Source organism: Rhopalosiphum maidis, chromosome 3 (genome assembly GCF_003676215.2).
Source record: "Rhopalosiphum maidis isolate BTI-1 chromosome 3, ASM367621v3, whole genome shotgun sequence".
Taxonomy (NCBI): Eukaryota; Metazoa; Arthropoda; class Insecta; order Hemiptera; family Aphididae; genus Rhopalosiphum; species Rhopalosiphum maidis.
This window is the reverse complement of record NC_040879.1, coordinates 40,388,012-40,415,520: the sequence shown is the minus strand read 5'-3', so window position 1 is coordinate 40,415,520 and position 27,509 is coordinate 40,388,012. Positions and strand designations below refer to the sequence as shown.

Below are 27,509 nucleotides of genomic sequence, written 5' to 3'. Positions count from 1 at the left end.
TCTCGGCTGCGGGCGCGCGAGACCGAAACCCGCGTGCGCATCGCGTTCAGAGCCCAGAGAGAAACGATCAGCATTCAGTGGCGGACGCACGGATCCCGCCAAACCGGCTGCGTCGGTCAACTCTACGGACAAGTCCTGTTCGGACGCGGCGGGGAGCGGCGCGGTGCTCGTCTGCCGCGCTCGTTTTCACCGGTTTCTTCATTTGCCGCCCCGTCCCACACGCGGTCACCACCGGAGCGCAAAGCACACACACACACACACGCACACGCACACGCACAACCGGTGACGACGACTCAACTACGTATACGTGGTGTGCACACGCACGCACCCCGGTACGCGCACGGTCGCTTTTCGGTTCGGTTATTATTCAACGCCGCCGCCGTCGCCGTCGCGTCCGGGCGCAAGTCCGACCGTAGGTAGAAACCAGAAGGTAGTCGGTGCACGTTCGCCGTGGCGTGCATATCGTATACGCCGCCGCAAGTGTTGTCCGTCTTCGAGTGTCGTACAACAACTTGGACCGACCGACCGACGTTTCGGCGCGTCCCGGTTCGATATTATATAGTAAAATAATAAGATAAATATTCGTTTGTGCGCAGTCCTAGTGACGTCGTGTGCGTGATAATGGTGTTCTTCGTCAGGAACAAGTCGGACCGACGCGAGTTGTTGGCCAGTATGGCCAGCGTCGATCACGTCTCGTCGCACAAGGTCCACGATAACGGTATTGTTTTTAAACGGAAAAATATGTACAGATATATTTTGTATCCGCCGTCCCATAAATAAGAAGCGGCGTTTAGAGGGCTATAGGATCCTTACAGCAGCTCCGTGCAAATTACATTTAGAAAATTATATTATTTTTAAAGTTTCGTGATTTCCAATTGTTTTCTAGATCCCGGGGGGGGGTAGGTAGATATTCACATAGGTACGTTTTTTTCATCACACCATACAATTACAAACCTGGTCCGTATGTAGATCAATGTGTATTTTTTAAATGAATTGTAGGTATCATATACTTATTTTTATTTTCACTTATTCAAGAAAATTTAAATTTTTATGATAGGAACTTTTGAGGCGTCGTCCAACCATAAACATTTTGAAATGTATAAAAAAAATTATATTATTTCTTCAACGAAAGTCGAAAATGTATCATCGTATAACGTACAAAATCTATTAAACGTGGGTGTTTGAAATTTATTATAATCTTATGTATTACTATGACGGACGACTATATATTATATTATATAGTCGTATCGAACGTTATTTTTTTCGTAGGTACAAAATTAAAATAACCTTTTTTTATAATATAATTATTGTATTTTAATTTGCAAATTTCGTTGTTAATTTTTTTATTTCTTATTTTAACACATAATATTATCTCACTGGTTTTATATGGTACATAATTATTTCCTAATTATCATCAATAAAATACAAGTAATACATACGACTATACGAGAATATGGCAATATTTCTTTTAGTCTTGTATGTCCTGTATGTGTCAGTTTTAAACGTTCATAATCCTAAAACATGCATTGATAAAAATTAATATTTTTTTCGGTCCCTACTACAAAAGGCCGTCAAATCATTACCAACATCATCATCATAATGATTCGTACTATATAATTATTATATTTAGTTTATAAATCGCCGAATTTGTATACTCGTTTATAGTAGAATAAATAATCATATTTTGTTGACGACTTGGTTTAACTGTCACTTAATTCTCTATCCACAATTAACAATCTTCATATTATTCCATTTACGTAAGCATTATACTTATACATATACGAATATAACTAATGGTTCATAACCGTTTTATACACTATACAGCTATAGTAGAAGGTAGAACTTATCTAAATACAAATATTGTTTCGTAACGTCATATAACTATGGTTATTACTTATTATTCTTGTACAAACATTATTTTCAAATGACGACAATTACTTACAGAATACAGATATGAGTATAACTTAAGTGTTTCTATGTGCATTTAACTCGGGTGTTATATATGTCACTATAAATTAAATTTATAATATAAAATTTTAGGCACTATTGTTAGTAGTGTGTATTGTAATTACACTGTTACAGATTTTGTATTTTTTTAATTTTTATAAATCATTTCCGTTCATTTTTTTTTCGTAGTTTTGATAAATTTATCTTAAAATACAGTAACAAATAACAATACAACATATTCATAAAAATTATGAAAAGAAACTTTTTTGACTATTGTTGTAAGGATATTTTACGTTTTTTAAAATTACATTATACGATAAATAACTGAAGACACAGAATTGAAACTGTTTAGTAGCTATTAGTTATTACTAAATTATTTATCAAATCAATATTATTAATATATGTATTAAAAACAGTATATTTAATATTTGAGAGTGATGTTTAATTTAAGATAAAATATATCAACCATGAACTAATATTTATATATTTATTTATTTATCTTAGTTAATGGTTCTATATAGCTATATATAGCTTTCTGGAATTGTTTATAATTTAAAGTTAACATAAAATTATAAGATTACGAGTACCTACACTATATACAGTAGGCATTATAGTCTACTAGAATTTAAATTTTAACTAGGAGTACAATATTTTAAATATTTTAGAACATGGTTTACAAGATTAATAAAAGGATATGCATGTATGTTAATGAAGGTAGTTATTTTTGTAAACTATTATTTATTGTAAAAGTACGTTGTTTACCATAACGTGTTTACTAATTGGAGTATTTTTTTTTTTTTTTGAACTAATATTTAGTAAACATCTCTATCTTAAACCATTTTATCAAAAAAATCTAATTTTTAAATCAGCCGTTTCACTGCCCCACTTATTAGTTCGTATACTTAATTTGAGTTCCTAATTAGGGCTTAGAAAAATATTCATATCGACTATCGACTGTAACAATAAAACATTTTTTTGACTTTATGAAAGATAATTATTATTATTGACAGTTATCATCTACGTAAAAAATATGTATACTTGTGATATTATTTCACAATTCACTATTATAATATAATATGCATATAAGTATACTATCATTTAAAATAATTTATGGATACATACTATGTAATCATTAATTTTAAAATGTTTGTATTTTGTTTGATATAGCTGCATTTCAACATGTTCGTGATAACATGGACGAAATCAATTATCATGTAAAGGCTAAAGAGACTGATATAATATTTTTGAAAACTTTAATGGATAATCCCACCGTTGAGTCATTAATTAAGGTAAGTTTAATTTATTGATATTATGAAAAATAAAATATGATATGATTATACTTAGATGATGGGAGTTGAATGATGATAGAAATAACAAGAGTATCTTGTACCTATTATTACGTAGAGTATTATCTACATATTACAATTTATAGGTAAAATATACGTAGAATGTTTTACATACAGTTTTAAATTTATTTTTTTAATTATAATTATATGAACTTTTAGTAATGAGTATGTATAAAAGCAGGCACGTACACAAAAAAAAATTTCGGGGGGGTTTACAAAATTTAGCAATACAAATTGTGCCGCAACATAATAGAACAATTTTTTCCTTGTTAATCGAAAATATTGCCTGTATAAAAGATATGTTAACAATTAAATGTTCATGTACCTATATAGAGTATTTAGTTTAGTATACTTTAGTAAAGTCACGTGTATTTTTTATGACAGATTAAATTTTAAATATTAATGATATTAGATATTTAAACCTAAAGTAACAATTTATCTTTAAACATTTTTTTTTTATTTCGTAAGAACTTAAAACATTTCACTGTCAAATTATTTCTACACGATACAATTTTTAAGTAATTTAAAGACATTTTAAATTATAAAATTATTTAAAATTTTTTTATAAAAAATTGGTAATATTATACATTATTATGCAAAGTAAACATACATTTTTCTCGTGGCAATTTAAAAATATCAATAAGCACAATTGTCTTTTAACATATAAATTAGACCAATCGACTAATCTACTTAATAACAAGTTACTCTCAAAATTTACTATATATCAACTTCTCTGGTATTTTTTTTTATTCCAAACAATATAATTTAGTAGTGAATTTATTCTGTTTGTAGAACGTACTGCGGTATCATATTGTATTTATTTGTCTTGAGAAACTTTAAAGGTCATTTGTTTTATTTATTGATATTATAAAAACGTGACTACAATTATATTCTATATAGTTATAATTATTTCTTATTAACGTTGTATGTTTATATCATATTGTAATTTTGTATAGATAACTATAATGATTAAAATCGTGTGAATAATAATATTTATGACCAATCTGGATTTCATGTACATATATTGCGAAACATTGATAGGTAGATACTTATATAATTTAAATAATATTTTAATTATTCATAAATGTTCAAATATTTTTTTTGTTATCTCATAGATTGTTCACGAAGTTACTTCTTGATAGTTTACTACAATTTACACTAATAATAGCCAATATATAAAGATAATAATATGTACGTGTTATAACTTATTGGTTTTAACTTATATCTAATAATATAATTTAGTTTTTAAGATATTAATATTTAGATTAAAAACAATATAGGTAGCAAAATGTCAATATAATCATCATAATTATTTTAAATACCTAAACACAATTTGGCATATTTTATATCTTATATATCAAATAAACCATTTAATATATTATTTATATAGGTGCATAATGTATATAATATGTGCTTACAGCTTACATGAGTGATTATATCCAACGTACATGTTCTCACTCCCCAAATTTGAATTTTTAAAATTAGAATTCCTAAAATTTCTAAAATTATAACTTATTTTAGCACACATCTTCATTTGTAATAAAAGAAAATATATAAAATACTTTTATATTAATCGTACATCCCTGTGATTTTAATCAAATTACACATGCGCTTGTACAATTCACATATTTTCTTAACAATTATTAGTAACTAGTACCTACGTACATGTCAACATGTCTATGTTCATAAAAAAATTTCTTGAACGAAATATTATAAACACAATGTCTTGCAAATTAAAATTAAAATAATATACTTAGACAGTGGATGAATAATATATAAGTTAATTTTTCGCAGTACAATTTGGCCAAAACTTACAATCTTGGAATTTATTAATTGACTAGAAACTCTAGAAACTTTTTATTGAATGTATTTAAGATGCTTTTAAAAAAAGACTGTTTGATTTCCAATATCATACTATTCAAGCAAAAACTCATTTAAAAAAAACCGTTACATTTACGATATACCCATTCTTAATTACTTTAAGTCGAGTCTTAAGTATTATAAGCATTAATCATGCTTACTAGTTTTGCGTAAAAATTCTCGTTTTTCCTTAACTTTTTTGTATATTTTTTTAACTATACTTTGTAAAATAATAGGCATATTTAATTCTAACCTCTAACAATTACAAGCTAGATCCAATTTGCTGACCATCATAAAAAAACACACACATCATTGTAAAATCAATACATTCATCGCTCCACTCATAATTTAAAATTTATTTCCATTACATAAACAAAAAACTTTCTATTTTCGTTTCTTCTAAAACTAATCATACTTGCCAATATTATAATTTTTTGAATGCGTCCTATTTTACATTAGCAGATACCAATCTGAGGCATCACTCACTGAATTTCAAATATATATTATTTATTACAATGTATTCCTTGTCGACTTTTATTAAGGTACTAGGCGTTGTGGGTATACATTATTGGAGGAAAAGGCTAACTTTAAATTATTTGTAATAAACTGACATAAAAAACAATTTTGAAGTTTGAAAATTTATAATTTATAGTGCATATAAATACATATTTTCGATTTTTTTTCTACAAATTTTAAAACAGCTTAAAATATTTACTCGAAAAATAATTTTTGACGTAATTAAAAAAAACAATATTCATTAGAAACGGTTCACGCGCATAATATATTTATCTCTGTACGAAACATAGGAACGTTTTCACAATAAAATAAAAATGGAAAGAGTACTAAATATCGATTTGTTTGATACTGTCTTATCGAAACAAAAAGCATTATGTAAAAAATATTTTTAAAAATTTGAATTATTTTGTTTAAGGCAAAACTAATTATGAGTATTATTTTGTACAATAATTTTTTTAGTATAAAATATAGGTAATTTTTAAAAATAAATAAATTACTCGTATCAGTTAAAAAATATCCTAATAAGTTTATATTTATAAATGTATAGTATAAGAACACTACAGTTTGAATACAACTTAACAATTTTAATTCAATGATAAATGGTATACGAAAAATCATTTTGAGCAGAGAGACAGTCAGTCCCACACAGGCAGCCTATATTTTAAGCATTTTTTATTGTATATTTTATATGGGGATAATTCAAAATGTTACAAATCTAGATTTTATTTTTTCGCTTTAAAATATATAGAATTTTTTATACAGTTAATTTTCGATGTAATTTCAACGGTTTGTTTGATTTATTACGGCTAAAGCATTTTTTCATTTGAAGAATAATGAAAATCACAATTTATGTTGATAGTACCTATACTGTAAGGTGGAAGTTTTAGACCTTTTCCCCAATCTACAAGCCACACGTATACTATTGTCTATTTGACTGTTTGCTATCCGTTGCATCACGGAAAATAGTGAATCAAGAATATGATGGTTTTACGGGTTCTTAGAGTACATTTATACTGATTTTATTTTATAATTTTATTTATAAAGATGAGTTCTAATACAACTAAATTAGGTTAACAAGGTTGTAATGAGAAACTGCAACACGAAATCGGTCAGAAAAAAAAGTTGTACTCAATCCAAAAACATTTCTGTTAAAACACTTAATTGTTAAACCAATACATTCCTCTGTCTGATCTGAATCTATGAATCCGGGACTTAACTTTTAGGTATTAATGGTATTATGTTGTATGTTCACCTTATATAATTCGGGATACAACTTAAATACAGTTTCAATATCAATACTCATTTTAACCATTTTAAAAGAATTATTATAATTGTTGTGCGTAGATTTTAACAACCGATTTTATATACCAATTGTAATTAACTTTGACCTATCTGTAAAATATTTGATATTGTTTATGTCATTAATATTTTCCCATAAATAAGTAATTAGAAAACATTTATTTTAACATTAATATTTTTCAAACAAGTCAAACAATATAATCATGATTTCATATTTTGTTATTAGGATTTTTTCTATAAAATAGTTAAATCTATAAGAGTCTTCGTTGTATTGATGATCTATCTGAGTTTAAACTCAGTGAGGCCTAGTAATCTTTACTGATATTAATAAAAAAAAAAAAAATAATAGGATGATGAACTTAGATACTTGTCCCCGTGTTTTTGAAAATGCATGTCACATGTATTTACTATGTACATAAAGTATCTACTTTCAAAACTAGCAATTGAAATATAATATACAAAGAAACCATATGCATAAATAATAAAACAAGAAAAACATAGTTGCGAGAATAATTGGATACACAATATGAGACTACTTGAACTTGTTTCAACCTGTACTACGAAATATATTATATAGTCTGCAGTTGTATCAGTTATCAAGTTTTTCTACGATTTGACTCAAATATTTATTCACATTAATAGACGAGTTTCTTTTTTTTTACAAATCTGATATTGCTGTGTTAACTGTTAGGTATATAATGCTTTAATAGACGATTAATAACTTAATGATAAGTTTTATTAGTTATAATGTGGGTATAAATTCTTATTTTCTTATTATGTACACATATATTTTACTGTATAGTCTATGGTAGTTTATTGTATTTAATAATGTATGAGTTATTTAATAATAATATTAAAGATTTTCTTTACTCAAATGTGAATTAAAAGTAAAATGCTATGAAGTAAGTAGGCATCAAATGAAAGTTCGTATTTTCATTCAGTTTTATATATGTGATGACATACTTGCATATTATACATAAGTTTATATTTTAAAACTCTGAGTGGCGGAGAAAGTTTTTCTTGGATAAATATCTTAGGTATAATGTTCACTCATGCAACAACACATTGTTTGTTAACTGTAAAATGTATAGTGTACGCTGTACATATTGTAATGTGTTAATGTTACATGCAATGTATTTACTATTTTTAAAAATTATTATTTGTGTTTGAAGACTCTTTTTATAGTACAAAAATGTCTTCGATTTTTAACTTCAAGGAGTAGTTTCAGGTTTCAGTTGGTATTAAATTGGATCCAGTTGGAATTTTGAAGGATCAAATGTAAAAATTCTTTATACTAAATTTTACGAGATTCCTCAAGATCACGAGAATATGTGAACTATTTAATATTTATAGTACTCATTTAAAAATTCATCAACATTTTAATATTAAAACCTATATATAAATAAAATGTTTGAAAAATCAACACAATATTCCCCGTACATAAGTGCATTTATTTAATTTTTTATTATTCCTATTAAATGAGCTTAGATATTTTTCGTTAATGTATAGAGTAATTTGTTTTGTTAGTAACACGATCAATAATACATTTTGACATAAATACTCCATCTAAAATGTGCCTGGAGGAAATTAATTAGAAAAAATTTCTGTACGTCTGTACCGATACCTATACTCGATAGCCAGTAGCCACCACGTTTTAATTATTTTTGCTTAAAATAGCCATACAATTGTATTACCTATATAACAGCTTCCTTATAGTTTCTACAATACTAGAATAGATTATTTTAAAAACGTACAATTAATTAATGTTTGTACATGATTAATAATAATTGATATAACTGGTTAGAATTTTGTTAATACCACTTTCTTACATAATAATCATAAGTGTACTAAAAACTATTAACATTTTATTTATCAACGAATTTATCTACTTTCCTATCCACGAGGTCACGGATAATTTGATTTTGGAAAAATAAGTTGGATGTTTAAGCATATCAATAGCAGCAATGCGGTTGTTGCCAATAAAAACCTAGTATCAGTTTCTTATTAAACACTTTTAGTATTTTGTTTACTTTAAACGTTGGTGTATTAATATATGTAAGATGTACCTACCAGATACTTAAATAAAATTGTTATTAACAAAAACTTTACCTTGTACATTTCTTATTTAATATGCATACTTTTTAAAAAGTTGCGATCTCAATATTAAAATTAATTTAATCATAAATGAAAGAACACCGAATCAGATATTATGCAGATAGTTTTTTTAACTATATTTTGTCTTAAGGCAGTAAAATTATTGACTTACCTACTTGGTAATATGAAATATTCTAAAACTTTATTTTTCAAACTTCAAAACTATATCGAAAGTTGATAACTACTATAATATGTTAAAGCCTGTTTCATACGAAGGTAGCTAGTATGCTAACTGAAATCAATGGAACAACCAGTGGGAGGGGGTTAAGGGGTTATACCCCCCTGAAATTTCTCCGAGGCCTAGTATAATAACCTATATACTTATCTTATGTACATATTTTAATGTATAATGTAACCCCCTCCCCCATTCGATATGTTTTTCTAGTTGCGCCACTAGCTGAAATACTGTTTTATAGATGTTTTCTGTTTTCCTACGGGTGAAATATAAAAGATGTAATAATATACACTATATGTATATTACTGTTTGTGATGAATTGATTATTTACTTACAGGCGCAGTAGGCACTAGCATCCGAAAATTCGAGAATTTTACTTTCTATACGGTTTTATATTTTGTGTGTATCCGTGTATATTGACTGAAAAAATTGTTTTAAATTTATTTTGTAATAATTATAATTTATGAACTATTATATTAGCGGTTAACCACAGCAGAGATATATGTCAACGTAGATAGTAGATGCTACCTATAGTTGTTTATAGAGTTTATTTTCGATTTTTTCCGATTATCTACTCAATTAGTGTTAACTTATGATATATTTATAAATTTATAATTATCGACATAATTTGTATTTACCCGAAAATGTATGGCGATATCTTTATATCGAAGTTTAACATTGATGTATAATTTACCTGTTACCAATTATTTAAGTTAATTAAAAAATTATGAAACAAAACTATTAAAATTAGTAATTTTTAATCTATATGCATACATATACATGTGTATTCTTATAATAATTTATTTAAGTACTATTGTATGCTATAATATGAATATTATTATTACGCGTGTTACACCTTTATACAATACGTTCGTCAATAAGCGATAAGAAACAAATATAAAATATTATTTAAGTTATCTTTATACATAGATAAAAGAACAGGAATTTTTTTATGTTCCAATTCTGTGACAACACTACTTACCTTTTTTCCAATTTTAATTTCATAGATTTGTTTTAATACTCTCCTGGGTGTCACCGCGTCGCCCTATTTTTTATTATTATTTTTGTCTGATAGAGATTTTGTCTTAGATATAAATTAAAACTATGAATGTGATATACCAAGAAGTTTTGACTTCAGTCATTTTAAAATTGAGTGACTCAGTATAGAATCATTTGTAAATATCATAAATAAAGTTAAATTATAAAAATTATTCTATATGATGGTTATGTTTTAAATGGTTTAATTATAATAAAAAAACCAATGTATTTACTTCTATACGAATCGATTATTTAACACGTGAGCGAAGCCAAGTTATTCAATAACATATAATAATATCATTAAGAACGTGTTAATTATTTTCGCTAAAAGCTTATTGACAATCATTTTCTATTAGTTTATGAGTATTTTAGTGCATTAAATTTATTTTTACGTAGGTACTTAAAGTATTTTTTTAGCGATTTCTTTTTATTTTGATAATTTTTTTTGAATATCGATAAATAAACAAGCATTACCCAACATCAAGACTGAAATTCGGACAACACGCACGAAGCGTCATTTATTGAATAAATATTTAGTACCAACTAATATTAATAAAAATAATATATTATTATCTTACTTTCAATGCTACAAGTGGTTGCAAAATGGTAAATACGCCCCATACAAGACTACGCTGTACTTATATTAACATAATAATATATTCTCATTCCAGTATACCACCATATGATATATCCATCATTTGCACACTTTTTTACCAACATAATTTGTATAGGCTGTTATTATTCAATATTTACAGCTGATTATATATTATAACAATAATATTATACTGTATAAACATCTTATTACATAAAATGTAAATATCGTTTTACATAAAACCTACATAGGTAATTACTAATTGTAAATTATAATTTAATTAAATAAAATAAAATTATACATAAACGGAGATTTTTACTAGTTTTTTAATCTGTGTTTATAATATAGATAATTTTGGTATTTATATGTTTATATCGTAATGGTATAAATGTATAATTTACGTTAAATAGGCTCATTTTACGTTTACGATACGTACCTTTGTATTCCTATATATAATATAATATATGCAATCGTAACTTTTCGTTATAAAACTACGTTGATTATTGGTTGGTTGATCTCACATTGATGATTAGCTACTTATTTGATATTTACGATAAATAATAAATGTATATTATATAGTATATACATATGTCTGCAGTATTCGTATATTTTTGGTGATAATGTTAAAATTATGTTTTTTTAACGTAGATCATAAATAGATTTGTATTATTTTATATGAAGTTATAGGACATGGGTAGAATATTTGCGCGGCGGAAGCAATGCGAAAGCAGATCCCGCGGCGTTGTCGGTTATGACGGAAAAAAAGGTATAATATTTTAAAATTTGATTATTAAAAATCCGAATATATCTACTTACTTTATATTTAATAATTTGTTGCTATCATTATAGTATGTAGGTACTAGGTAATAGCATTGATTTTAAAATCAATGGTAATAGGTACAATCGCCGGAATTGAACGAAACAGTTAAATATCTACTCTAAATTATAGGTACATATACTATACGTATTATAATCTATAAGCCGGTTAAATGTAGTATAGACAAATTAGACATTAGTAATAATGTTCATAATATATTTAGAACAGTGGTTGGCAACCGGTGGCCCGCTTTAAATTTTTAGAACGGTGACATTTTTTTTATATATTTAATCATTTTAAAGTTTTAAGCAGTATTTTTTTCCATAGTAAATAGTTTAAAAATATAACAATTTTATTTTTGTTCGGCCCGCGAACTCTTTTTAATTCGTGAATGTGGGGCCGAGAGTTCAAAAAGGTTGCCGATCACTGGTTTAGAACATGAAGAATAGTTAGGAACACCTACCTTTTAAAATTTTAAACAAAATACATAATTTACAATATATACTATATTTTAACTAAAAACATATGAATATTAAACGTTCGTTCATATATTTATTTATGTATAATTGTTTAGTGTTTACTGGGCTATTATACTGCTGTTGTGAGAATGAGAAACGAAAGTTAAAGGTGTGTTCAAGTGTAAACATTGAAAAGCGTTTTAGAAATATTACACGACATACATGATACCTACAACTCGTATAATACATAGATATTAGGTGTATACTCGCGTATATATAATCTCTCAAAGTTTAACCCAAAAGTTGAGAAGTTCAAGAGAACATTTTACTCTCTCTATATAACCCTCAGTCCACGATTAAATGGATATGAAATATGGATATAGTATGATTAGTTTATGATATGTAGGTACCTAATACCTAATATATGTATCTACTATGAAGGTGTATGAGTTTAGTGTTTAAACATGTTATACACGCGTAGTTTGCTGTATAACATGGTTGTCATTCGTCGATATGGAATTATTGTAATATTATGGTACACCTATATTGTTGTCAGAGCAGTGAGCACGTACACAATGCGTAAAAAATGATGATCATACCAAGAATGAAAAGACAAAAAGAAAATTTGACGACGCGTACCTGCAGGCTTCAGTTGTGACTTGTATGCTGTTGGGTTCGAAACGTGAACGACCGAAGTAAAAGAATCTCCGTTTGGAGACCCTGAATAATATTTTAATCATTATGTTATTATTATTACAACTACCTGTACACATACCTATTATTATTATACACGATCACATACAAGTATACAACAGGTGTGGATAGGAAGAGCGGGCGGCGAACCTGTAGTTGAGAATAATTCTTAATGTTTTCAACTGGAATCCGTTAAGAAACGAAAACCACCTGTATGTGCGCCGTCGTCTCGGCAAGCGTGTATGAACGTGTAGGTCGTGTTTGAGACAAAAAAATAAATAGCATTTAGGTAGGAGGCACGCACCACCGTCGTCTACCACTACTCCCGTCTCCGAAACTCGGCCCGTCTCTCCGCTCGTTCGTTTTATTTATTGTTTTCTCTGTCGTAACTCATAATGCGGTATTCTGAAATGCAGACGGCAGTCAGTGTATCAATGGTTCGCACGATCGTCCGTGTACGCGTTCCCGCTAACTACAAATTACAGTGAACCAATATTTTGTGTAGTTTTTCACTCAAAACAAAAAAACAGAAAAATTGATAACCGCGAACCGCTTGACTGTAATTTTGTTGCATAGTAATTACTAATTAGGTACTAATAAATAGTTATCGTCAATCATTAAAACAATCGTTAACATCATTTTTTCGCATTGACCCAAGGACGGAATTACAAAAATAATGACAATTATTATTTATTTATAATATAATATTATATATATTTACGTTATCGTATTCGCGATATTTTCATTACTCATTAGTCACGTAAATTGTGACGTTGGTCATCGGGGAAGAGAGGTACGCGTGGGCAGCATATTATTATAATATTATAATATTATAATATTATACGCTGTCGGCTGTCCTACCTAGTGCGCGTGCGCGTGTCAGTGCACGCCCGTCAACGGAACGCGTAGTGTTACGAGTCGTCGCCGACGACCGTTGTGCTTGGGCAGTGTGTGCCGCGTACGTGTACGAATCAGGTGTGTATACGAGTTTTTTTCGTCCTCTGCTGATGGAATTTGGAGAGTCCGTAAACAGGTAATGATTGTGTATTATATTATTATATTGTATTTGGTTTATTCTGTCTCGTCCCTGCCGTTCGAGTTTATTTCATTTTGTAGTAACCGATAACAAGATTTTCATGTTATTATACGTAAGACAAGCCAACAGCGTACTCATTTTTTAGGTTCCTCTCCCCTCTCATCCACATGACCCCACCCCGCTACGCTCGCTTCATTTACCCGGTACAATTAGGTACATCGAAAAGACTTTATTTAATTTTCTTATAACCGATCGTAAACAATTAATATCATATTACGTTATCGAGCTACAAAACCAATTACAGTGGCGCCCAAAATGTCAGCGATTCTGGCGAAGTAGCGAATACAATATTATTATTACCAGTTATCTATTGTTCATACGATCCACAACAAATCGCCAAACAATTTCTACCTATGCAGTTTTCTTTGCGTGAAACTCGTTTTAGTAGTTAGACGATGTTACACATACGCATTTTGTATTCAATAGATGCATGATCATTAAACATTTGAAAACATTATATCGCCTTGAAAAACGTTGAAATCTCTACGAAACCACGTATACGTGACCTAGAGTCTATTGGCTAACGCCTACATAATTAGTATGCACTATGCACATGAGTTGCAAATAGCATATGCCTAATACTATTATCATTTCTATGGGTATACTTAAGAACTTTTAAGTCTTAACTTCTTAAGTATATGGAAGTACTAGATTAAGCACCTACAACTCTACAAGTATATTATATAGTATTAGGAAATATGTCGAATTTGATTTTCAGGCGTAACACTGCCTCGCACCGATGAAGCTTTGACCAATCAGAAATACGCCCTGTTCATTTTTTTAATTAATCGTTCTAAACTTATAAAAACCGACTGAGTTAATGTGATAAACTTATGAATTAAAAAAAAATGGTGGCATTAACATGTTTTGTGAGTAGCATAATAAATACTTAACAAGTATATATTATATACCTATTTATCTGTAGTCAGTGTTTGGTTTACACCTGTTCGTCACCAGCGTCACCTCCGTTGCTATACTATATATCGATGTTGTAAACTTGTAGACAATTTCTGGTTTTGTATACATCAAAAATCGTCGTCGTCACTACGCGCAAACTCGAAGTAATGCCTCTCTTTCAGAATGAGTACCTGCTTACTTTTAGACAAGGTGCGGTAGGGCAAGACATTGACATGTCCAGCAGTAGTTTTTTTGTTGTTTACGGAGACCTAAACGCGTCGTTTGATAGCATTTTGTCGTTATCTGTTGTGACTGCTTTAAAAGGACGTCGTATCTGCATGTATCGACTGCGTCTTACTAACTCATAATATATTTAAAATAATAAATAAAGTATCAATAATTATACTCTATTATTTTTGATACTAAAGTAAATCGACCTAATCTATTATCAAATTTAAAATCAAGTATAGTTAGTAGTACTTGTAGTAGTAAGAAAATAATTGTCTTATTGAACACATTTTTTTAAGTAAATTATAACATTTTTAAATACATAAATGCCCTAGATAATACTCTTACCTTTAAATCCAAGAAATCACTTTAATAAAATAACAAAATAAAATAGATTGTTTTTAGTAAAATTTTCTATTTTATGCTTTAGTATATGATAGGAGTTAACACCTATGAATACGACGTCTTCTTAGCGTAAAATAACGTAAAATATAAAATTAAACGTGGGGTAAAATAAAATATTAACAAGCAAAAAATCACAAATATTTAGAGAAAAAAAAGACTTCTTATTAGTTATTTCTATAATAGATTATTGATTGTTATGGTATTCTAATTTAAGATAAAAAAAATAATACAAATTTGATCTTGTTTTTTTGGTAATAAAAACCGGACTAAAAATTATTATAATTTATGAGTAATTTCTAGGTTTTTACTACACTGATACAAGTATACGTATACTTACGTTTATTATTCAATGTTACCTGTTACTCGTATGTGATTATTCGATGACTAATCATTATATTATAAACTAACAATTTCAAGACAATATTCTAAAGGCTCGTACATTTAACAGTTATTATTTCAATGTATTGTTAACGAGACAGTATAGTCGTGTATTCGTGTTCTTAAACATAATAGTCCTTGTTATCTTTTTTTTTTAACGAATTAATTTTATGTTTTTCATATTAATATGAATACACGTGAGTCATTCAATCATATATCATCACATATATTATAGTATAATGATACAATTTATACATCTATTATTATGAGTTATGACATTTATATAGTCTCAGTTTGATATTTTTTCTTCAAACACGACGTTTTACAAGGTTCTGCGAAATTGTCACGCAGTTGCGTTCCATTTTTCTCCCCACTTCTTTCACGGATCGAAATTAACTCGTCGAATTATTTTGTTCATTATGTACATGGGTGTGTCGTCTATATAATAATATATTAACTTCGAGATCGCGGTCCACCGTTACTTACCAGACATAGGTTAATAAATAATAATGTACATTAATTTTACTTAGGCAATTTTTTCGTAAACACCCATTTATATCAATAGTCAATAATTATTGCTCTTAAAGATCGTATGAAAAACTATACAATGCTTACAAAGTTGCAATTACAAATTTATTCATCGATTCTTTGTCAATATTCTAAAGACAAATTATACAATATTGTGTTTAAAATGTTTGGATATTCGAAACAAATTATATGGAACTACTAACAGATGTAGTTTGAATCACAGCCTGTACAAATGAGTGTATAGAAACATATACTAGCTAAGCGATAAGCATGTACTAATATAATATATTTGATACAGTATGAAAAATTGTGTTTTGAACTATTATTACAATTAATAACTACAGTACTTCTACGCTGTTTATACGGTATATATGTTTGGTATTTGGCGTATATAATAATTGCAATAATTGCAGTTACCTATTGATAATTTGAAAATTGATGATAAATGAGAACAAACCATCTCATCTCTGACCACTAATTAATAATTATAATTGTATGTCGTTGTTCTACTTGCAGTGATTGTATCAACATGACAATATGTTATGAATTATGACTTATGACTCATATAGTCGTGCGTGTAGTCAGTACAGTTTGCATGTATAGTATTGTATGTTTACAACTTTTGAGTTGTTTATGTGCTATTTAATTTTGTTGTATTGATTTCATATACCTAATGTGAATATTATATAAAGTATGCCAAAAACTTCTTTTACATGTTTTGTGGATATATAAATTCCATTCATATTACCATGGAAACACTAACGTCATATTATTGTATAATTGATAATTTACTTCGAAGAAAATACTATATAAATAGTTCTCTTACCTACTATAATAAGACTATAAAAAATATTATCGTTCTTTCTTCAAATTATTTCATCATTGTTGAAATATAAACATAATAATTATTATTCTTGAAAACCATGTGGAAAATTAATGTCACTACTCGTTTTGTTGTACAGGTTCATAACTCTTTGGAGGAATACGAAACGTGTGTACCAGTAGCCAACAATTCAAAGCAAACTTTGATCGAATTGTGCCATCACTGTACGTCATCAAAACATCCAGTGGCCAAAGATTTACTATCAATAATTACCAAATTACATTTTAAGGTCAGTTTTGTTTATAACAAAAATTTGTGTTAATTTTTTTTTTTAATAGGTAATTTAATTTAATGTTTAGGCCCTTTTAGAAGTACATGATAAAATAGCAATAAAGAGACTGAAGAAAACATTAGATACCTCTGATTTACCTCCAACTCCTCCCTCACCGCCACAACAACAGAACGGAACTAAAATGTCTACCCAAACATACAAAGTAATTGGATTGCGAAAAAAACCAGACGAACCATTGGTGAGTATTAAGCTACATATAATTGTTTTGTCAGTGTGTCCCACGCAGAATGTATAAGTAGATTAACAAATTCAACATTCATAGTAATAAATTGTAAATGTTAAATTTAATTTGATTCATTTAGTCAAATTTAAAAATATTATTTTTTGTTATTTAATTATTATTGGCTTAAAATAGATACTTATATGCCTAAATGTTTTCACTTCAATCCATGTAAATCCTGTAAATAAATAGATGTTTTTAATATTCTTTATTACCTATATCCCACATTGACAAAAAAATATTACTATGCAATTATCATTATAGCTATAATGGGGGTTAAGAATAAGAATAAGGTACTAATATGTATCTCTAAAGCCCACAGTTTTGGTTTTACATTATATGTTTATAATCGAATAAGTGAGATACAAGTAGGAGGAGCAAATTTGTAACTTAATATGTTACTTCTTCTTAGTTATAAACTTATGTTATATTGACATATGTTTTTAAAAATAATTTATACATTTTATACAATAGAAAAAAAAAATAAAATGCAAATCTCTTTATATAGGGTTTAACTGTTGAACAAGACGAAAATGGAAATCTCATAGTAGCAAGAATATTAGCTGGAGGTACAATTGATAAACAAGGGTTGTTGAAAAAAGGTGATGTCATACTAGAAGTAAATGGTGAAAGAGTTGAAAGCCCTGAAGATTTATTAAATGAAGTTAGCCGTAGCAAAGATACATTGCAATTTCGAATCGCTCCAGGATTTTTCCATAAAAATACAATTCAAACACAGCAAGTGAGTTTAATAATGATTCACATTATTTGTTAGTACTAATTACTAATTGTAATTTTGTTTTTGTATAATTGTTTAGTGTTATATGCGAGCATTGTTTGATTATGACCCTATGGAAGACACATTAATTCCTTGCAAAGAAATTGGTTTAACATTTAAACATGGAGATATTCTCCAGGTTAGTTCTTAACATGTATATTTATAAAAGCTCTATAATATTTAATATATTTTATGTAATAATTATTTTTAGAAATCTAAATGGTTGTTATATTTTTTATGCATGCATACAGGTTCTGGATCAGAAAGATCCCAACTGGTGGCAAGCAAAAAAAGTGGGCGATAATGAACTTCCTGGGTTAATACCATCCCAAGAATTGGAGGAAAGAAGAAAAGCTTTTGTAGCTCCAGAAGCAGACTATGTTCATAAAACTAGTATTTGTGGAACTAGGGTAAATACATTTTAATTTCAATAGTATAGAGATAAAGTATAAAATATATAATATTTATTTGATCTATATACTTACCTATTACCTATGTCTGATTCAAGACAATATAAAAATCAACAAAATTCCAAACTGTAATCTATGTGTTAGTAGATATCTATTACTGCATAATATGGTTTTTGAATTTTAATATTAGGTTCATCATAAGTTATGTTCAAATAATAATAATAATTTATCTTGTAATAAAATTATAAAAATTATTTTAGATTTCTAAAAAAAAGTGTAAGAAAATGTATCAATCAAAATGGAATGGTGAATTTGATAAAGCAGAATTGATATTGTATGAAGAAGTTACAAAAATGCCTCCTTTTAAGAGACGTACTTTGGCAATAATCGGTACAACTGGCGTGGGAAGACGAACACTTAAAGGTCGACTAATAAACAGTGATCCTCAAAGATTTGCAGGAGTTATACCATGTAAATACAGTTTTTAAACAAATTTTTCCTCTGCCTATGATTTGATCAATATGGTATCATTTAACTATAAAAGTTGTTGAAATGGTTTCATATTAGTTGTATGTCTATATTTTAATCATATTTATAGATACAACACGACCTCAAAGAGAATTAGAAGAAAATGGTCAAAATTATTGGTTTATTGATCGCGATCAGATGGAACATGATATTAGAGAGCATAAATTTCTGGAATATGGTGAAAATGGTGGCAATTTATATGGCACAAACTTGGATTCCATCCGTGATGTCATCAATCAAGGGAAAATGTGTGTTTTGGACTGCAGTCCAGTGGTATGCATAGTTTATATTCTTAATTTACTTAATGTAACTTAACATTAATGAAATTTAAGTAATTTATAGCTATAATTATATTTAATTTTTATTAAAACAATGTTTTAGGCTTTAAAAATGCTTCACAATTCTTCAGAATTTATGCCATACGTAATTTTCATTGCAGCACCTGGTGTTGAGGTAATGAAAAGCCTGTATGATTATTCGAGGAACATGGGGTATTCTAGTCGTACATTGACAGTAAGTAGAAAATTAGAATACATCAATATTGTATGTAGTACCTATATATTATTTTTATTTTATTAATTTAGTTTGATCGCCAAAGTTCCATTAGATATAGTTCTAGAAGAGCCCGTACATTAGAATCGCTTGCGTCGATTTATGAGGTAACTATTATTTAAATCAATAAACCAGAATTAAATTAGATTAAAGAATAATTTTAAGGTAGACTAGTCAAATCTTCTTTTTATAAAGTTGTTTTTAATATTTTATTATTTTGTAGTTATGGTAAGGTGTAGCATTAAAAAAAAAACTATTTTATAGTTTAGTTTGAAACAAACTGAATTATATTTATTTTTAGTGTACAGGGCCAGATTTAGAAGGTAAACTGGGCACTTATCTCGGAAGTTTTGGATGGGGAAGCCAAATTACCAAATAACAGTGGCATATTAGAGGGGGGCTGAATTATGAGAATGTGCTAATTTTATACTTTGTCATGGGTAATTAATATGCTAGATCCGGATACCCGGCATTGTTAGTGTAACACTACCTCATGATCTAAAATTAAACACTTAATACTGTTGATTATAAATTCTAATACAATTTGTTAAATATAGATAATAATAATAATAATAATAATAACAATAATACTATGATTTATATATTTTAAAATTCACTTTTGAAATTTAATAATTTAATAATATAATTATTCCTACAGATTTTAGCTATCCAATTATGGTACTGTTTATTATTTAAATAATTGTGTGCACCAAACTTTTGAACTTTCATAAGTACATTTATGTAATATTATATTTTATTATATTTAGTGGTACTAATACATTTTTAATTCAATTTAAATCTTTAAAATGGTAAAATAATTAAATAAATTTTATTGGTCAATTATTTGATTTATTGACTGCATATTACCATAATCTCATTAGTTTAAATAGTTTGATAGTATATAGTTTAAATCATAGACAAATATTGATATAATTAAATATGTACTATACATGTTATACATTGAATATTAAAACGCATTTTGCTTCATTGTTAGCTAAAATTTGAATACCATATTCCTAGTGTTATGTTTAGCCTATGAAACTCCCAATAATTCACCAAAGTACTTGTTTGGGACATGTGTTGAAATAATTAAATATTTAAAACAAATTCACTGGAAAAATAATTAACATTTGTGTTAAAAAAAAAAATATTTATTAAATAAAAAAATTAATTTTTTTTAAACATCTATTTAAATGTTTTAGGAGGATGACGTAAAGAAATCATTGGAAGAAAGTGCTTGTTTACAACGTATGTATGAAAAGTACATAGACCTAGTTATAGTTAACGAAGATTTTGATATGACATTCCGTAAAGTTGTTGAAGCCTTGGAAATTATATCTAACGAACATCAATGGGTACCTGTTAATTGGGTATATTAAGATTAAAAAAAGATTTAATCCCCATTACTTTTAAACTAGTTGATAGAATACATCTTAAATGATTAGCCTTTTTCATACTTTTATCACAAAAAACCATACAATTGTAAGTTTAAAAAAATATATAACTTTTAGACTATAATATAAAGATTATAATAGGATCTATGTTAAATAAGTTTTTATTATAAATTATGTATAAAATTGGATTTACTAATTAATTTGCTTACTTGGTTATTGTTCAGTTCCTACAAATAATAATAACATTAATTTATTATTATTGTGAATATGTACTCCGTCCTTTTTTTTTTTTACTTATTATTGTTGACAATTTTTTTTTATATAAACATATTGAGAATATTTATAATAAATTAATAACATACACATGCAATAGGTAAGTTAAATTTATCATATATTTTAATTTAATCAATTGTACAATTCACTTTTGCATGGTTATAATAATAATTAAATTGGTAACTAATTGGCAATATATAAAATATTATATTTCACTATTTACAAAATATCTTATAAGATTGATTTAAAAGCCAATATTAGTTTAAAATAGTATAATTAATTTACTACACATTTTAAATTATGCACATATCTGATTTAGTAAAAAAAAATTGGTTGTCATTTTAATTGCAAATTCTATAAATTGAATGCATATCTGATTTTTTTTTTAACTGACCTCATTTTTTTTGCAAAATAAAACTATAACTACCAAAACATCTATCAAGTACTTTCTAATTAAAAAGTAGAGTATAGTGCGCTTTTAAAATTGTATAAGCTTATAAGTTAGGAAGTTTAAAGTGGATAATGATTAGGATAGAAAAAAAAATGATTCATGATAACTTTTTCAGTTCAATAATTCTAAATTTAATTAGTGATTTCTTATAGTTTAAACATGGGATTATTTCTAATTTTGTGATGTCTTAATACCAATTAAGTACTGGTAATAGATATCAGTATAAATAAAAAATAAACATCTGATGACTTATTTACTAGAAAAGAATTCAATTTTTTTATTTTTCATATAAAACTAAATTATAATTTAAGGATTAATTATATTACCAATAAACCTATTTATTTTTTCTTGTAGGTTACAAATAATTAAAACAATTTATTATTTTTTTTTTTTTTAAAGAAAATATTAGAACTGAATATTGTGTTCATTAAAAATTATAATTACTAATTATATTTTTATATTGTATTGTTATGATAATGTGTATATATTTCATCAATTTTATTTATTTTATTTATTATTTTTTTTTTTATTAACAAACACATGTACATGTACATTGATAATTTGCCATTTAACTCAGCTTTGCACTATTGCTATTTCATATTGAGTGTTATAAATGTAATGATTTAAATATTATTTTTCACAAGTGTAATGTTTTACTCATAAACTTACACGCATTATATCAATTTGAATAGTGTAATATAAATATTGTGCAATCTTCAAGTATAGCAATAAAATATTTTTATATATTATTTGCATTAGACATTATCTTCACTGATTTAATATGTAATAATATTGTAGACTATAGTTTTATGACATATCATACCATTATAAGTATTATAATAGGTAGGTAATAACTGCAACCATAAGGCATACCTACCTATTGATTTATGTAGTAACATACCTTTATATATTGTTAAAAAAGTACTATTTATGGAATAAAACAAATTGAATTAGTTTACTATATTTTGTATTATGTACATCCCGTCCAACATTGTAATCTCATACTTTTATTTATTATATTTTTAATAAAGACATTTATGTGTTGTTTAATTTTTCAATAAATTGGGCTACCCTATATGTATTTTATTTATTTTAGTCTAATGTATTTGCAGTACCATTGTTGCAAGCTGCTTAGTACTCAATCAATTAAATAGTACTTATTAAAAACTACTTGATAACAAGTTGGAAGAGCATATTGCAGTAAACAAATAATTTATTATTAATAATTATATTTAAAAATAAAAATCACTTCAGAAGGCATAAAATAAAATGTAGTTCTAATGATCAAATAAAATATTCTAAGTAGTAAGTACATATAATATATATATATATCATAGGCGTGCACAGGGGGGATGCCAAGTTTGCCATGGCATCCCCTCTGGGTCTACGGAGCCAGCTTGGTTTTTGGTTTTTACTTTTTAGTTAGAAGAATTTATAAACGTTTTTATTTATAAAAACTTTAACAGAAGATTAAAACTATAATAAAAGTATTACATAAATTAAATTCATATTAATTTAATAATAATAGTTATAATGTTATATTGACTATTATTTTGAGAACTTTGTAGTTATGTAATACATGTTTTAAAAATAAATTCTGATTCATGTTTTTTTGAAGGGAGATAAAAATTGAGTTATTTTTAAATATATTGGCATCCCTTGCAAAAAAAAGTCTGGCACACCTATGATAATAATGCCACTAGAATATTACAAATCCTGTGTTTTCAGATGAATATTAGGCATTGATAAAATGTGTAATTTACTATTTAATGGGTGACTTACCGGGAAATAATGATAATTATTGATAAGTATAGATAAAAAAAACTAAAATTTAAATTTATGTATGAATAATTATCTATTACACTAATATTGATCACAATTTTTTTTATAAACAAAACAATTAAAACATTATACAATATTAGTTTAAGTTAAAAATTGTAATTGAATAAACAAAATACTATGGTAGTCCCTTGCTAACTTTTCAAAATTTATTATTTTCTGTAAGTCTGATGCACTATTAGAAACGCGACTTGGTTGATGGCAAACACATTACGTACAATACATATACGCTGATATCATTAAAAAGACTTCATATCTTTAAATAGCTTTAAAATAATTAACATTAAGGAAAATCAGAAATTTTTATGCAAAACTAATTTTTTACAAAGTTGATTTTGTTTTTTTTTTCAACCAAATGTCATTATTATAATTTTTTTTTTTATTATCATTTTCTATTTACAATTTAATTTTCAAAATATTCCATTATATAGTAAAATAATACAAGATTTATCAGAAGTAGTTCATATGAAACTAAAAAATCTAAAAAATATATTTGAACATTCATATTTTATTTTTTTTAGACAATTTAAGTTTAAATTTGAATGAAATTACTGATTTAAACAATAAACATGTTTATTTTTTATTTTTATTTAATCTTCAAAGAGATAAAGAACCCCTCCTGAACATATTTGTTGTTAATTATTATTTTTGTTATAATTTAAAAATATTATTTGTGTGAACTTAATACTTTTAAGTATATTATATTATTATGAATTTTAATACGTAATGACATTTTTGATTTATTTTAAATTATTATCGATTTTTGTTTCACGGTATTTACTATTTACATAAAGATAATATAAAATTTTAAATTATAAGAGTTGATATATTAAAGTAAAAATATTTATTATTATAATAATTAAATACTATTAATATAATAAATTACTTTAATAACTCAAAAAAAAATATACCTATCATGAAATATACTTATGGATATAGACTGACCAGTGACCGACTGTCTCTGCTATGTGCCCACTTTATTATAAATATAATTGTGCAGGTGGCTGTGTGTAAAAAAAAAGCGGAGTGTTCCTGCAATGTGCACACACATGTCAACAATGTACTACACGACTATTAATTATTTTTGACAATTTTGGTACATTTTATTGTACACAATTGTAAATTCTAGTAAAATGTATTCCATTTCTGTTTTATAATAATTTCATTAAATTTTAAGGTATTCATGAATACTATTCCAAAGAGAAAGAAATTATTTTAAATTATATACCATTTTCGTTTAAATAAAATTATTTTTTTTAAATGTTAATATTTATAGGTATTTTTGATTGAAAGTTTAATATTAATTTATTAAAATATTTAAAATGTCCAAACTTCCAAATTTCAATCACAAAGAAGATTGATTATATAAATAGTTATCCATAAGACAAGACAATAATTTATTATTATTAATATTTATTTAATTAATTTTGTCACAACTTCAGATATCTGTTAGGTAATAAAAGTATTTATATGATTCAAGAAAGAGCGATTAAAAAATTAAAATCAATTTAAATGTTTTTTTGTTTATATTTTAATTACCTATTTAATAATTACTATTTATATAAATGAGTACCTACTATACTAACTTCTGTTTCAGTAATTTAGTAGTTCAGTACACAATGTTAGACTGAGATAGTACTGTTTCCGTATTGGTTCTCGTATAGAATTAGATATTTTAAAAGGCTTTGATTTGGTTAGCGCGCTTGAATTTGAAATGCTACTCTGGTCATGTTGGTTTCCGCTATTCACAGTAAGATAGGTAGTTAATATACATGTTTTGTAAATTCTATTTTAAAAACTATGTCTGCTTTATATCAAATAATTATTTAAATAATTGATTGATTTTAAAATTTAATTTGATTATAAGTTATAATTTATTATTGAACAAGTGTTGATGATAAATAAAAATTACTTTCACCAAAAATTCGAGTGAAAAATTCTAACATGAATTGACAAGTGATACAGCTGTGCAGTGATTACTTACGGTGACAATCTACAAAATATTATAAAAGTAATGAGTTAAAACAAATTTAATTAACTACAGACCAATCAGCTTACTAAATGTATTTTCCAAGATATTTTAAAATGCAATCAAAACCAGACTTTTAAAATACTTAGAAAAAAACAACTTGCTACCTGCTTGAGGACAATATGGTTTCAGAAAGAAATTAGGAGGTACTGATGTATTGGCACATCTTGTTAGTGAAATATACAATAACTTAAACTAAAAAGACTATCGGAATTTTTTTGGACCTAAGTAAAGCCTTTGACAATGTATCTCATTCTATTTTACTAAATAGTTTACAATCATTTTGCATTATTGGGACAGCTTTTCAAATTTTTAAATCATACCTACTTAGAACAAATAACACAATACACAAAAGGTAGAATATATAACACAGCAGTTTGTTTTCTCTCTCTAGTCCTCGCGCGACATAGAAAAAACGGATTTACGCAGTCTGCGTAGAACTCGCTCAACTTTGGTTCTAGAGTAAATATACCTATTATAAAATTAAATTTTGACAATATTTCTGAGTACAAGACGATAAATTTTTTTAAAAAAATTAAAATTTTGAAAAGTTAAAGGTTATCTAAAAATGTTGTAATATATAGCTATTTCCAATCGATATTAATCGAATTATTCGTGGACTTAAAATTATGTATTTTATATTATTATGAATTTTATTGTACGAAATTACATTTTTAATTAATTTTAAAATATTTAATATTTATTTTATACTATAAACCTATTTATATACTGTTTTACTTTTTACTGTTACCGTAGGTAGGTAATACTGAAGTCTAAAAGTAAAATAAATTAAGTATTAGACTCAAACTCTCTTATATAACGTGCCCGTACTGATGCCATATTTTCTAAAATTGTCTTCAGTTAAGTATATTCTAATTTGAACAAATTGTATAACAAGTTCTATACTTGAAATTTCTTTTTGTCGAGATGTGAATTTCGACTGTACTACAATAATTACAATCATTGTTATAGGAAATTATATAGGTTTTAGGTAAATGCATCTATTTCGAGTTAAAAATTTAATAGATTTGTGTAGCGTACATATTACATAAATAGTATCTAGGAAGTACGGACTGCACGTTTGAGTCAAAAATATAATGTTATGTATACGTAAGTACAATGTAATTTTTAAATCATAAATATTGATTGAAATATTTCTCTTTGATCTGTATTTTCCATGCAAACTGTGAAAGTAGTTAAAAATTCGCACTTTTTGTAATGAAAGTCTGTGTAAATTAAATCAATGTCAACCATAAATAAAACACTGTAGATAGGTAGGTAATACTGAAGTCTGAAAGTTAAATAAATTAGGTACTAGACTTAAACCCTCCTGTAAAACGTGCCCGTACTGATGCCATACTTGCTAAAATTGTCTTCAGTTATATTCTAATATGAACAAATTGTATAACAAGTTCTGTACATTTTGTCGAGAT

At 26.7% G+C, this 27,509-nt stretch overlaps 2 protein-coding genes across 3 annotated transcripts in view; one reads left to right on the top strand and one right to left on the bottom strand.

Annotated features, from left to right (window-relative positions):
* The window catches only part of LOC113557268, a 32,447-nt gene extending 30,728 nt beyond the window's left edge, over nucleotides 1-1,719 (bottom strand). Inside the window, exons 1-2 of the mRNA XM_026962695.1 lie at nucleotides 1,584-1,719; nucleotides 1,440-1,514 (exon numbers count right to left, since the gene is read on the bottom strand). Of these exons, the coding sequence (XP_026818496.1) occupies nucleotides 1,440-1,514; nucleotides 1,584-1,598 (90 nt within the window). The 5' untranslated portion in view covers nucleotides 1,599-1,719. The remainder of the gene's footprint in view (nucleotides 1-1,439; nucleotides 1,515-1,583) is intronic.
* On the top strand, nucleotides 622-21,754 carry LOC113557267 (MAGUK p55 subfamily member 6). 2 transcript variants are annotated; one of them, XM_026962693.2, is made up of 12 exons: nucleotides 622-718; nucleotides 3,115-3,236; nucleotides 17,390-17,539; nucleotides 17,610-17,780; nucleotides 18,331-18,564; nucleotides 18,641-18,739; nucleotides 18,852-19,010; nucleotides 19,271-19,481; nucleotides 19,609-19,811; nucleotides 19,920-20,051; nucleotides 20,123-20,197; nucleotides 21,293-21,754. In XM_026962693.2, the coding sequence occupies exons 1-12, from the start codon at nucleotides 622-624 to the stop codon at nucleotides 21,467-21,469; spliced, it is 1,830 nt and encodes a 609-aa protein (XP_026818494.1). In that variant the 3' UTR covers nucleotides 21,470-21,754. The 2 variants fall into 2 exon arrangements, with proteins under 2 accessions (XP_026818494.1, XP_026818495.1); XM_026962694.1 differs by lacking the exons at nucleotides 622-718; nucleotides 3,115-3,236 and adding an exon at nucleotides 13,776-13,928 and having other exon boundaries at nucleotides 21,293-21,469.
* Nucleotides 21,755-27,509: the final 5,755 nt, after the last annotated feature.